The 14,165-nt window shown below is 47.3% G+C and overlaps 1 protein-coding gene and 1 long non-coding RNA gene across 4 annotated transcripts in view; one reads left to right on the top strand and one right to left on the bottom strand.

The window, feature by feature from the left end:
• Window positions 1-4,657: 4,657 nt before the first annotated feature.
• On the bottom strand, window positions 4,658-11,196 carry LOC143655533 (uncharacterized). Of its 3 annotated transcripts, none has more exons than XR_013162139.1 (4): window positions 11,135-11,196; window positions 9,707-11,014; window positions 8,408-8,542; window positions 4,658-7,060 (listed from the first exon to the last, which is right to left on the bottom strand). It is a non-coding gene; the product is annotated as an uncharacterized LOC143655533 (long non-coding RNA). The 3 variants fall into 3 exon arrangements; XR_013162138.1 differs by having other exon boundaries at window positions 4,661-7,060; window positions 9,707-9,969; window positions 10,936-11,169; XR_013162137.1 differs by having other exon boundaries at window positions 4,662-7,060; window positions 9,707-11,169.
• Window positions 11,197-11,561: 365 nt separating this feature from the next.
• Window positions 11,562-14,165, top strand: part of RTRAF (RNA transcription, translation and transport factor) — a 36,043-nt gene continuing 33,439 nt past the window's right edge. The window contains exons 1-2 of the mRNA XM_077126758.1: window positions 11,562-11,738; window positions 13,632-13,756. Coding sequence (XP_076982873.1) covers window positions 11,678-11,738; window positions 13,632-13,756 — 186 coding nt within the window. The 5' untranslated portion in view covers window positions 11,562-11,677. The remainder of the gene's footprint in view (window positions 11,739-13,631; window positions 13,757-14,165) is intronic.

The following is a 14,165-nucleotide window of genomic DNA, read 5'->3' as shown; positions in this document are numbered from 1 at the left end:
TATGGTTTATTGTAGGAATTTCTGGAAAGTCTACCAACTAGAGGCTAGATGCAGGTGTGATATTCAAAATATTTGGGGGCAGCATTAGTAAGGGAACCAGCCATACCTTTCTCCCTGCCCCACACTCTTTATCTCAATTGAATCCGAGGCCTCACACAGACCTTTATTTCCACGGGAGGCCATATATGTGCTCTTATTTGTTCATGTTTTAAAGTGTTAATTTGATATATATTAAATAATTAATAGGCAACAATTCTTACAAGGTTTGGCATTCCTAGATTAAAAAAACAAAACTAAACTAAAACTTCAACCAATAGAAATAGTCTGACTTTCCTCAACTTCAGGGAAGCCCTAGTGGTAGTAGGCAAGATTTCACAGGTGTTCTCAGTTTCCCTTCCCAATTGGCTGCTTCATGCATTGTTCCAGCCCTCAAGGGCATTCCTTTACAAGGACAAACTCTGCAGCCAGAAGGGCTCCTTCCAATGGCCCCTTATAGCACATCTGCCAGCTCTCTCTATCCTCTGGAGACAGCATTCCTGCCTTTTTAATTCAGAAATAGAATCAGGAATGAATAAATCTTGGGTGAAAGTGTACCAGGTTCAGAGAACATGCAGATTCTAATTCCAGGGCCTTTCCATATGCTTCTCCGAGATGCCTGAGGCACTCACTCAGATTCAGGCTTGGGCAGCGGTAAATGAAAGTGGTGGTTTCGTTCATTCATGAGATTCTGCTGTGGCTCTAAAGCATAGAACTCGAGTTTTAAGGCTAAATCCCCGAGAGTTCAAGAGAATGAGACTAGGAGCCCAAAGCCCTGAGTTTTGCTCGTACTGCTGTCACCAACATTCTGTGACCAATCAGATGGCATCTTTCCTCTTTTATTGAAGAAATTCAACTCAGAAACTGGATGTTGAGAGCTTACGACATAAAAGACACAGTACTGGTACCATTTGGGAAAGAGTCTGCGCTCAAGAAGCTTAACATCAGACATGACACAGTGCGCATAACCCAACGTCAAGGGCTGACAGTCCATCTGTGCTCCACAGGAGCTCGAAGGGGAGGCCACACCGGTCACGAGGGTCAGGAATGGTGTCTTCTGGCAGTGGTGGCATGTGAAAGGGTCTCGACGGATGAGGTGGGCTTTTGAAGGTGAGCATGTTAGCAAGGGGTGGAGGAAGAGAGGGAGGTAGACGGTCATGAGCACAGCATTCCAGGCAGAGGGACCAGCATGAGCAAAGGCACAAAAGCAGAGAAGACTGGGGTTGTCTAACCAAACTTAAATGTCCTGAGTTCAAGGACAGTGCTGAAGGTTGTCAGTGATTCGTGATGAGATATCGAAGGACAGAAGCTGAGGAAGTATTTAAACCCTTACATATAGTGACTTGATGGAGGAATTTTTTTTTTGCTTTTAAAATCTGTTTAATTTTATCTTTTTTTGCATATTCATCATCATGATCGTTTCTTGGAACATTTGCATCTATTCAGAAAAAGAAAACAGAAAAAAATTCATAGATACCACACCCCCCACCCTTCCCCCTCATCGATCACCAGCATTTCAATCTAAATTTATTTTAACATTTTCCCCCTATTATTCATCTTTATTCCATATGTTTTACTCGTCTGTTGATAGGGTAGATAAAAGGAGCATCAGACATAAGGTTTTCACAATCACACAATCACATTGTGAATGCTTTATCATTATATAATCATCTTCAAGAAACATGGCTACTGGAACACAGATATATCTTTTCAGGCAGTTCCCTTCAGCTCTCCACTACATCTTGACTAACAAGGTGATATCTATTTAATGTGTAAGAATAACCTCCAGGATAATCTCTCGACTCTGGAATCTCTCAGCCATTGACACTTTATTTTGTCTCATTTCACTCTTCCCCCTTTTGGTCGAGAAGGTTTTCTCAATCCCTTGATGTCAAGTCTCGGCTCATTCCAGGATATTTGTCCCACGTTGCCAGGAAGGTCCACACCCCTAGGAGTCATGTCCCACGCAGAGAGGGGGAGGGTGGTGAGACTGCTCATCATGTTGGCTGGAGAGAGAGGCCACATCTGAGCAACAAAATAGGTTCTCCTGGGGGTGACTCCTAGGCCTAATTTTAAGTAGGCTTGACCTATTCTTTGTGGGGTTAAGTTTCATATGATTGATGGAGGAATTTTACTCCTGTTGAAACTAACAACAAAATATTTGAGCTTGAACTTTATGTGTCTTTTTAAATTCATTTTTTCTAGTGCTTCATTGTTATTGAATTTTATATTAGTGTTGGTTTGTGACAGATTGGAAATTTTAAAACCGGTCCTTCAACACAGTTTGAAGCTCTGGGGTTTAGGGAATGGGAAGTCTCTAATTCCATGTGATAGAGGATGAAAACCTGATTGGATAGAGTAAGCTTGAAGTGATGGGCAAGGCATAATGTGGGGAATTTTATTTTTTAAGAATGGGGTGATACAAGTGTATCGTGGGTTCAGAGAGAGCAGGAAGAGACAGGAAAGGATGGAAAGATAATAGAATATGTGAAATCTTCTGATTTAGAACTGTTAGATCAAACTTTTTTCTTTTACTAATTATCACAGATCACTCGAGACACATCCGAGGGTGGGTCACCAGTTTGCAATCGTTGATGCCGGCAGATCGGGCCAGGCCTCTCGTTCCACGTGCCACACTGTGCAGAGAGTCAAAACTCCGCGGCCCTGGGGGACCCAGAGACTGCAGTAATGGGGCGCGTGTCACTTGGTGTGGGAGCTGAGGAGGTTCCACATGGCTGAAAGCAGCACGGCCACAGCACAGACAGCCTGTAGCCACGGGATGGGCACAGCAGATTCAGCAACCAAAGGCTGGTTGGAATGACATTGCCCCAGGGGAGGCCAGTGTGGGTTGATGAGGGTTCGCCATCTGCCACTCTCCCCTTGGCATTTCACAAGTTCTCTAAAATTTGGGTGTAACCCCTAGGAAGAGAAAGACGATCCTAAATTCACTGTAATTGTGAATCCACCAGGGTGGGGAGGTTCAAAGCAGAAGTAAGGTTCACATTTGCAGGCTACATTTGGGGACAACTTTTATATCGCTTTCTCCAGCTATGCTTTGAATGAACAGCGAGGGGCCTACTTTATTTCCCAAGGGTACTATCCTGGTTTGAATCTGTTGTGGATCCCAGAAAAGCCATGTTCTTCAATCCTCATTCAATATTGCTGGGTGGGATCTTTTCATTTGTTTCCATAGAGATACCCACACACTTGTGAGTGGTACCTTTTGATTAGGTGGTTTCCATGGAGATGTGCCCACCCATTCAAGGTGGGGTTGCTTACTGGAGCCCTTTAAGAGGGAACCATTTTGGAAAGAGCCAACAGAACCAACACAGCCCACACAGCCAGAGACCTATGGAGATGTGGAAGGGAAACACCCCCAGGGAAGCCTTATGAAGTGACGAGAGAAAGCTAGCAGATGTGTCCATGTGCTCTCCCAGATGAGAGAAAAACCCTAAACTCCATTGGCCCTTTCTTTGGAGTTAAGGTATCTTTATCTGGATGCCTTAATCTGGACATTTTCACAGACTTAGAACTATAAATTTGCAACTTAATAAATTCCCTTTTTAAAAGCTGATCCATTTCTGGTATATTGCATTCCAGCAGCTTACAAATAAAACACGTGCTGTGGTAGTTAGGTTCAGGTGTCAACTTGCCCTGGTGAGTGTGCCTAATTCTGTAGCTGTGGCCATGAGTCAATGGCATGTGAACTTCATCTGTTGCTGATCACATCTGCAGTCGGCTAGGAGGCGTGCCTGCTGCAATGAATGATGTTTGAGTTCATTCGCTGGTGCTTAAATGAGAGACTCAATGCAGCACAGCCCAAGCAGCTCAGCATACCTCACCTCAGCACTTGCAGCTCAGCCCAGGCCTTTGGAGATGCAGAAAGGAATCACCCCAGGGAAAGTTGCTGGAACCCAGAGGCCTGGAGAGAAGGCCAGCAGAGATCACCTTGTGCCTTCCCATGTAAGAAAGAACCTTGGTTGAAAGTCAGCTGCCTTTGCTCTGAAGAACTAATGAAATAAATCCCCTTTTATTAAAAGCCAATCCATCTCTGGTGTGTTGCAGTCTGGAAGCTTTGGTAGACTATAGCAGGTGCTATCAGAGATTGCCTGTTATCAGAAGAGAATTGATACTTTTGGAAAATCAAATTCCAAATATTTCCTGACTGTGAGGAAAGGGTGTCAAAACGGCAGCCGCTTTACAGAAAAACACACACGCCACTGAGTTCTGAAGTCTAAACCTGCCAAAAAGTTGGGCTCACTGGAGAAATAACTCAAACTCTCATTAACAATCTAAAGGTATGAGGTTAGGTCTCGTGGTCCACCAGGGAGATTCTGTGTGATTATGGCTGGAAAGCAAAGAATGAGAAAGTGCTTTTCTTCAGCATTTGCTAACACTCACGCCCAGCACTGAATGTTAGCTATAATGAACACTAAATTCCTAGGAGGCTGCTGCTCTCATTTTCAAAGCTAAAGTAGGAATGACCCAGCAAACATGAAAAATAAAGCAAAATAAAATGTACAATTGGTAATGGGTATAAGGAGCAAAATTTTTACTCTTTATTATTAAATCCCAATATAGTAGCATAGTTACAGTATTTTCCAGGGATTGGAAAGTCCATACAGAAAAGAGAAAATGCGATATATTCTCTGGGCTTAGGAGAGGAATTGGGGCCAGCATCTCACTGGAAAAGAAGAAAATCCGATTGCATTTTAAAAAATCAGTGGTGGAGGTGGGAAGTATGTGTCTTGGTTGATAGCAGCTGTATTTCTCCCTACCTTTCTAATGTGCTCTTTCTGTCAGCTTCAGAACCTCTTTTACTATAATTGAAAAATCATCCAAATGGTTATCCAGCTTTTCTGGCAACACTGGGTAATAAATGGGGGGTTTGAAGGTGAATATCTCCTATGGATGACTCTCAATCACCCACAATGATGGCTGAAAAGACAGGAAAGAGTTGTTTGCGACAGATAATTCCCCATATACATTAAACTTTACTAGATAATGGGCAAAACTTCTGACATTCACCATTGCAACTCACCTAGGCCACTGCAGTAGCCTTCTAACTGGTCACACTTTTTTTTTAACATTATCTTTATTGTGAAATATAACATATATACAAAAAAAGCAATAATTTCCAAGTACATTTTAACAAGTAGTTATAACTATATAGTTATTAAGTTTGGTATGGGTTACAGGTTCACCATTTTTCATTTTTTCTTCTAGCTGTTCCAAGATACAACAGAAATATCAACATAATGCTTCAGCAGTCATGCTCATTTGTTAAATCCTATCTGTTCTGTTATCCTCTTCCTCTTTCTTTTTTGTGAAAAATAACATATCTACAAAAAAAGTAATAAATTTCAAAGCACATTGCAACAATGAGTTGTAGAACAGATTTCAGAGTTTGATGTGGGTTACAATTCCACAATTTTAGGTTTTTATTTCTAGCTATTCTAAGGTACTGGAGGCTAAAATAAATATCAGTATGATTTAGCACTCATGCTTATTTGTTAAACTCGACCTTCTCTGTAGAAATCCACCATCACCTTTGCTCTTTATCCCACTCTTTGAGGGTATTTAGGCTATTCCTGTTCTAACACTTCATGTTGGAAGGGGCTGTCGATAAAATGGGATTGGGGGATGGAACTAGCTGATGTTCTGCAGAGGCTGGGCCCTCTAGGTTTCAGGACTCATCTGGTCTAGAGACCCATCTGGAGGTTGTAGGTTTCTGAAAAGTTACCCAAGTGCATGGAACCTTTGTAGAGTCATATATTGCTCTAGGGGTTCTTTAGGATTGGCTGGAATGGTTTTGGTTGGGTCTGGCAAGTTATGGTAGGTAGCAATGTCTAACTGAAACTTGTGTAAGAGTGACCTCCAGAGTAGCCTCTCGACTCTATTTGAACTCTCTTAGCCACTGATAGTTTATTTGTTACATTTCTTTTCCCCTTTTTGGTCAGGATGGCATTGTTGGTCCCAAGGTGCCAGGTCTGGATTCATCCCTGGGAGTCATCTCCCACGTCGCCAGGGAGACTTTCACCCCTGGATATCATGTCCCACGTAGTGGGGAGGCCAGTGATTTCACTTGCAGAGTTGGGCTTAGAGGGAGTGAAGCCACCTCTGAGCAGAGGTTCTCTGGAGGTGACTCTGAGGTACACCTATAGGTAGGCTAAGCTTCTCCACTACCTACGTAAGCTTCACAAGAGCGAGCCTCAAGATCAAGGGCTTGGCATATTGGTTTGGGTGTCCCTAATGTTTGACACAGTATCAGGGGTTTCCCTGGTGGTAAAGTTTAATAGTTCCATATTTTTCCCCCATCCTTCAAGGGATTGTGCCAGTACTTTCTGACTATCTGCTTAATATACTCTGGGATGTATCCAGGCATTACATTAAGCTACACAGGATTGAAGGACCTCTTTCTTATTCTGGGTTTCCAGTGTTTGGATTGTTTAAATGATTTATCCAGATTGGTTGAGTTAGATTAGGTTCTGGGCAAAATAAGCCTTTCTTTGGTCTCAAAGAGTAGGCGAAGTTCTAAAATACAGTGTGTTCCTTACCCCTGTATTCTGAATTACCTTAATATCAACTTGGTTGGCTTTATTCTTATCTCTAGTTACCAGCTTACATATATATAAAACAGCCTCTCAAAATCCAGAAATAACAACGACCACTCTGGACTAAATGTGACTTCTACAAGAGCTTACAGTCTGGGCCCCAGTTTTCTAAGTATTTTCTACAATATTTGCTCTTTTGTTTCTGGCTTATTTTGCCTCACCACAGGTCCATTTAAATCTCTGCATGCCTCCCAACTTCGTTCCTTTTTGTGGGAGCAGTCTGGCCACACGTGTACACCATCGCTCCCGTCTTTTCAGGAGCCTCCTTCAGCCACCTGTGTCTCCCGGGCAGAGGAATCGCAAACAAAAACCACAACTCGCGCCGCCGCAGCTGTGTGGTGTGTTCAGGACAGTCTCTCCACCACTGGCAGCTCATGTTGTCTCGTTGTCCTGTAAGCTTTCCCCCACATCTCAAATGTGAAAGGTTAATGTTTAATGCTTCTTGTGTGATTAAGAAAAAGCCTACTCATTCCTACTACATTTGTACCAATAAAACTGAGCTGTCTAGCCTGCTTTTTACTTCTAATGCTAAATTATGAGATTCCAGAGCCTGACCTTAAAAACAAAAGCCGTCTTCATAATTAACAGAGTGTTAGGAAGGGATGGAGTTACCCTCCCCCACAGGCTCCTGAGGGGACCATCCTGCATCATAAAAGTTGTTAAAAAATCTAATGTGATAAGGTGTTAAACTGATACTATTTAGAACATCAAAGTGTTTTTCTGTGCAGTGTAGAGACTTTTGTGGATATTCTTAAATGTTACAAATTCGCCCTGTTTTCTTTGTATGAATAATTTGAACAAAGGATCTAGTAAAACTGCTAAACCTATAAAAATTGTTGCAAACTGAAAATAACCTTCAAAGGGCAACTTCTACTTTAATTAGCTGTCTCACTTGATAATGCATTGCCTTGGTGATAATGTTGAAACTGACATCTGTTTTTCTGAAACCAAAATGATTAAAATATTTTAGGCTTTGTAAGCCCTCCAGTTTGTCACAACTACACAACCCTGCTTTTATAGCACAAAAGCAGTTTCCAAGCAAACGAGCAGGGATATAGTCCAACAGAACTTTAGACACTGAAATTTGAATTTCATTCAATTTTCCACTTCATGAAATATTACTCCTTTTGATTTTTTTTCCAGCCATTTAAAACTAGGAGAAAACTATTCTTAACGCACATTTGCATTGAATGATGTGTCTAGAAGTCTCTCTCCCCAGAGAAAGGGATGGCTAACTCCATCTTTGCTTCGAGTCTTTGTTCATGTCACTTTCTCGAAAGGGTTTTTGCCGCCCTGACCATCGTCCCTTAAAATGCAACCCACATTATTCCCAACCCCCCAACTCCTTACCTTTTTATGGTTTTTCCTATAGCACTTCTTATCTTCCGAAACACTAAATATTTTACTTATTGCTTACGTTATTGATTTTCTTTCCCTGCCAGATGGTAAGCTCTAGAGGGCAGGGATTTGGGTCTATGTTCACATTTGTTTCAAAAGTGCCTACAAGCTGCCTGGCAAGTAGCTGCCACTTAAACACTTTGTTGAATTAAACAGATTAATATCAACCCCCTGATCGACTATTAGATTGGAGCCCAGGTCATTTGATAAACAAAAATTGTTTTTCCCTTCTCAAGTACATAGAGGGCCTGGTCTTCAGAAATTGAATTGTCTACGTCTCACTTCCTTTAGGACACTTCATTCAGTATATGACAGAGGACTCCTTGAAATGCAGAAAGAAAAGACCAAATTAGCTTTACCTCCTATTCAAGACTGATGGGTCCTTCAGCCTTCCATGATCCTGAATCTTCTCCCACTGTCGCCACCCCTAGGGGAAGCCAGGGCTCCATGGCAGCTTCAATGGCCGGTAGCTTGGGGCCCTGAAATGGGAAGACCTGCCCAGGAAAACCACAACTTAGTCGCATATCATTAAAGGATCAATTCCAGAAAATACATTTTATGGGTGACTTTTTCCTCCTCTTTTAACAAAATTCATTACCTGCAATCCCTGTATTCTTTTCCTTCCTCGATAGATCCATTTTCCTTCTTTTTTTTGGCTAAAATTCCGTTAGTTGCACAACTAGTGTGCACTGCAGTATTTGATTATAGCTGCATCTTTGACCCAAGTTTGTTTGAAGCAACACTCTTGAAGCTGGTTCCTTGATTCATCTTAATTGGAAAATCCAGGTGTCTCGCAATGCTCCTTAAAACTCTATTCCGACTTGGGAGACACTTTGTATGTTTCAATTCATTTGCCACTTTACAGCTACAATTATTTATTTATACATTGTAGTTTTGCTACTCTACTTAACCTTCCTGAAAATAGAGACTATACCTTATTGATAGGTATGCTCCACAAATGTTGACAATTTTAATTAAAATTTGAAATGAAATGAAACACAGATAGCTGGCGTGCTGGTTCGGAGCAGTATGTACCCCAGAAAATGCCATGTTCTTCTAAGCATCCCCACGGGACGGGCACCTACTGCAAGTGGGACCTTCTGGTTCAATTGAGATGGGACCCAGCCCATCCCAGGTGGGTCTCATCTTTCTCAGAAAGCAGCCCTTTGGGAGAACACAGAGAGAAAACGCTCAGAGACGTTTCTGGAGAGAGCTTGAGCAAAGAGAAGCTGGGAGAGAAGAATCAGCACATTCACCATGTGCCTTCTCATGTGACAGAGGAACTCCAGTGGCCAGCAGCCTTTCCTCCCAGAAAATCTCTTCCTCTTGGTGCCTTAATTTGGACATTTTCATGGTCTTAGAACTGTAAATTTGTAAACTAATAAATTCCCACTATAGAAGTCAACCTATTTCTGGTATATTGCATTCTGATTGTTTTAGTAAACCCAAACAGCTACCCCCAGGCACTTCAACAGCTCCCCTTCGTGTGGCCAAAAGGCCCTTCTCAAGCTGGTGCTGCCTGAGTCTCAAGGCTGCCGTTGTCCGCCTTCCCTGCGCCCAGCTCAAGCCCCTCTGGCCCTGCGGCTGCTTACTCCCTGCCTGTGGCATCCTCTTCCCTCAACATGAAGTCGCTCCTTTGAGTGTGGGGAACTCCTCACCTCTCGAAGCCTTGGTTCACGCCTGTTCATCTCTTTCTTGTCTCCCGTATTATCCTTCCATTCCACGAAAACAGGGACCTCGTGGACCCTGCTTGCTGCTGTCTCTTGGGACTGCAACAGTGCTTGGCACATGGTTGGCACTTGGAAAATATTTTCTCAGTGAGTGAAGAAAGGAACGAATATATTATAAAAGCCAGACCTCAGGCTTTACCTCCTCTGTGAAGTGTTTTCTGACTCTGGCGGCACACGTGGTCCTCCCGCCTCTGTGATCAACAGAACTGCGTTCATTCACAAATACATTTGCCAAGTTTCTGCTGGGTGCGGGCAGCGCTGGGCCTAGGGCGCGGGTGCAACCACACAGCCCAGGGCCTCGGGGCACCTGCATTGCCGGGAAGGCAGCTCAGCAGAGGACGAGATAGAGTGCTGGGGCTGTGACAGGCCAGCATGAGCTGTTACCCCGGCACAAATACAGTCACTGGGCCTGCCTTAGGGCTGGGACAGGATCAGGGTGTCCGGAGGACATAACAATTCGACTTAATCTCAAAGGGCCAGGCCTCGATGAGAGGAAGATGATAAAGACATTCCACACTGACAGAACAGCAGAAGCAAAGGCAAAGAGGCAGGACAGCACGGCCAGGTGAAAAACCTTGCACATGGGTGGGCTGCACAGCAGAGAGGTGTGGAGGGATGAGAGACCAGGCCTGCCAAGCAGGGGACTTGTCTTCTAGAAGGGGACAGGGAATCCCTAAGCAGGAAGAGGGGCAGTTTGTTTTAGAATACCACTGCAGCCTCTGAGCGGGGATGGACCGGGGAGTCAAGGCCAGCCCTAGGAAGTTAGACTGGGGCCAGCAGAAGTGAGAGGCCTGATTCCAGGAGCCGCAGGCAGGGCTGGGGAGGGCTAGGGTTCCGGCAGAAGCAGCAGCTGGTGGCCAGGCTGCTGCAGGGACCAGGGCGCTGAAGGGGCCCTGACGCAGCGGCTGGAAGCGTTACAGTGCGCTCACCTGGGTCGCGTTCACCTGCGGGTCGCCCTCACCCGGGTCGCCCTCACCTGCGGGTCATCGTCACCTGCGGGTCGCCCTCACCTGGATCGCCCTCACCTGCAGGACATCGTCACCTGCGGGTCGCCCTCACCTGGGTAGCCCTGACCTGCGGCGCGCTCTCACCTGCGGGTCACTCTCACCTGGGTCGCCCTCACCTGCGGGTCGCCCTCACCTGCGGATCACTCTCACCTGGGTCGCTGTCACCTGTCCGAAAGACCATCCTGCGGGACCTGGATTATAGCCTTTGTGTTGCCAGTGCCTGGAAGGCCTATTATGTAGATGACACATAACGGAATGAATGGACTCACAACACTGAGAAGCGGCTCTCGGAGCTAGCGAGAGGGCGGCCAAAAATCAAAGCCCACGGGACGCCGCTCTCCGCGCTTACCAGCGACCCGGCGCGCACCCAGGAGGCGGACAAGGTCTACGTGCGCGCGACATGCCGACGCTGGCCCCGCCTCCTGGAGCAGGGCCGCGATTGGCGGGCCTTCGCCGGGCTCGCCGTCCGAAGCCGTGATTGGCGGGCATTCGCCGGGCTCGCCGTTCCGAAGCCGCGATTGGCGGGCATTCGCCGGGCTCGCCGTTCCGAAGCCATGATTGGCGGGCCTTCGCCGGGCTCGCCGTCCGAAGCCGTGATTGGCCGGCATTCGCTGGGCTTGCCGTCCGAAGCCGCGATTGGCGGGCATTTGCCGGGCTCGCCGTTCCGAAGCCATGATTGGCGGGCATTCGCCGGGCTCGCTGTTCCGAAGCCGTGATTGGCGAGGGTTCGCCGGGGCGGGCTCGCCGTTACAGAGCCGCGATTGGCGAAGGCTGCTGCCATTCGGTGCGTCGCGGTGCTAGGCCGACCCCTCGGCGCGTCGCGGCGCCTCAGCGATCCGCGCCCCGTCTCTTCTCCCGGCCGAGGCCCGGTTCCGAGCGAGGAGCCGGGGCCATGTTCCGACGTAAGCTGACGGCACTCGACTACCACAACCCCGCCGGCTTCAACTGCAGAGGTGAGGCTGCGTCGGCGGCGGCCGCGCGGTCCCGCCCGGCGACTCCCTCCTCAGCGCGCTCCCCCGGCCTTCCCAGCGCTCCTGCCGCGGCCTGGTGTCATCCCCCCGTGGGCCTCCGCGGCCTGGTGTCCCTCTCCGTGGGCCTCCGCGGCCTGGTGTCATCCCCTCGTGGGCCTCCGCGGCCTGGCGTCATCCCCCGGTGGGCCTCCGCGGCCTGGCGTCATCCCCCGGTGGGCCTCCGCAGCCTGGTGTCCCCCTCCGTGGGCCTCCGCGGCCTGGTGTGCCCCTCCGTGGGCCTCCGCGGCCTGGTGTCCCCCTGCGTGGGCCTCCGCGGCTTGGCGTCATACCCCCGTGGGCCTCCGTGGCCTGGTGTCCCCCTGCGTGGGCCTCCGCGGCTTGGCGTCATACCCCCGTGGGCCTCCGTGGCCTGGTGTCCCCTTGCGTGGGCCTCCGCGGCCTGGCGTCATACCCCCGTGGGCCTTCGCGGCCTGGTGTCATCCCCTTGTGGGCCTCCGTGGCCTGGTGTCCCCCTGCGTGGGCCTCCGCGGCTTGGCGTCATACCCCCGTGGGCCTCCGTGGCCTGGTGTCCCCCTGCGTGGGTCTCCGCGGCCTGGTGTCCCCTTGCGTGGGCCTCCGCGGCCTGGCGTCATACCCCCGTGGGCCTCCGTGGCCTGGTGTCCCCCTGCGTGGGCCTCCGCGGCCTGGCGTCATACCCCCGTGGGCCTTCGCGGCCTGGTCCTCCCCGTGGTCCCCCCGCGGCCTGGTCCCCCGTGGGCCCCGTGGGCCTCGGGTTCTTCTCCAGGCCGCCGCGCTCCTCTGCTCTTCGCCGCCCTTGCGGCCCGAGCCCCTTTTTCCTCTCGGGGTCCCGCCACTTCCCTCCTTGGTTACCTCCCGACTCCGCTCAGCTCTTCGCCTTCGGGCACCCGCTCCCCGCCCCCGGGCGGTCCCTGGGCACCGGTGTGAGCGCAGGGCTGGGGGTCGGGCGGGGGTCGCCTGGGCTACCCTGCACGAAGCTCTAGCTGAGGAGCGGGCCGGTTGGACTGTAAGTACGAAGGTATTTAGGGTTTTACAGCTTTAGAGTTGAAAAAGCAGAAATGCTCCAACCCACTTATTCCACGACTGCCCGGCACTGCTCGTCTCCCCTCGTCCTGGTCTCTGAAAGCTGGAAAGCGGTGAGGAAGCGCCGCCCCGATGCTCCGCCGACGGGCAGAGTCGGGTGGGACTCAGCGGAAAACGTGGGCGGCCTCCTGTAGAAGCGTGTTTATGGAAGAACTCAGTTTTCCTACTTTGCCTTTTCTTTAACGAAAGGGTCCGAGGCAACGGAGTTTAGGTCTGGATTTGAATCTTTGAGCCTTAACTTTCCCGTCTATAAAAAGGAGACATTACCTACCTCCCTGAGCCAGGCTGCGTGCTTTCTCGTGGACATGGTTAATGTGTACGCGGCTCTGTTCTTGGGGTCTTCGTCTGTCTTCTCTCAGTTTTCTCATTTAACTTCTTATACTTTGTTATTCGCTATGAATTTAACTCCAGAAAGGAAGTGGAATGCCAATAATTAACATTTAGTTAGCAAAACTATGTGCCAGGCACTGCTTTTATCTTTATTTCTCTGACCCTTTGAGGTAAGTTCTTTTATTACCCCCAATTTGTAGCCAAAGAATTTGAACCACGGAAAATTTAGGTGGTTCTCCCAAGTGCACACAACTAGGAAGTTCTGGAACCAGAATTTGAACAGAGCATCAGTGATCTGTTGCTCCAGGGTTTGTACTTTCCCCTCTTCCGTTAACTTACTATTTGGGGTTTTGAAAAAACCCACTAGACCATACCTGTGGGGAAGTAACTGTTCTGTTTAGGGCTTCTAGTGATTTATATATTTGTGTTATATTTTTGTTGCAGATGAAACAGAATTTAGAAACTTTATTGTTTGGCTTGAAGATCAGAAAATCAGACACTATAAAATTGAAGACAGAGGTAATTTAAGAAACATCCACAGCAGTGACTGGCCCAAGTTCTTTGAAAAGGTAACAAATTAGAAAGTAAAAAAATATAGATATGTTTTCTAAAACTTACAGAAGATACACAAGCTTAAATTTATTTCATTCTTTTGAAATTAAAAAAAATGATAATCACCGTTAGAGAAGTTGGATTTCAGGGGTTTAACTTTTTTCTTATTCTTTCTGTTCAGATTTTAGATTGGATTATATTATCTCTTTCTACCAAGCTGTCGGTATTAGATAGAATTGTTTTTCTGAAAACATTGTGATATTTCTTGAGTAAGTGGTGCTAAATATTTTGTGACTGGTTAACACTTCACTTTTATTTTATGGCCAAACCAGAGTTTTTCTGTTAGACTAAAAATGTAATCATGATAAATTTCTAGTACAGTCACTTTAATTAAAGGAAAATGCTTATTGACATACTTGAAAACTA

The sequence above is a fragment of the Tamandua tetradactyla genome, chromosome 14 (assembly GCF_023851605.1).
Source record: "Tamandua tetradactyla isolate mTamTet1 chromosome 14, mTamTet1.pri, whole genome shotgun sequence".
NCBI lineage: Eukaryota > Metazoa > Chordata > Mammalia > Pilosa > Myrmecophagidae > Tamandua > Tamandua tetradactyla.
This window is presented reverse-complemented; position numbering and strand designations above follow the sequence as displayed.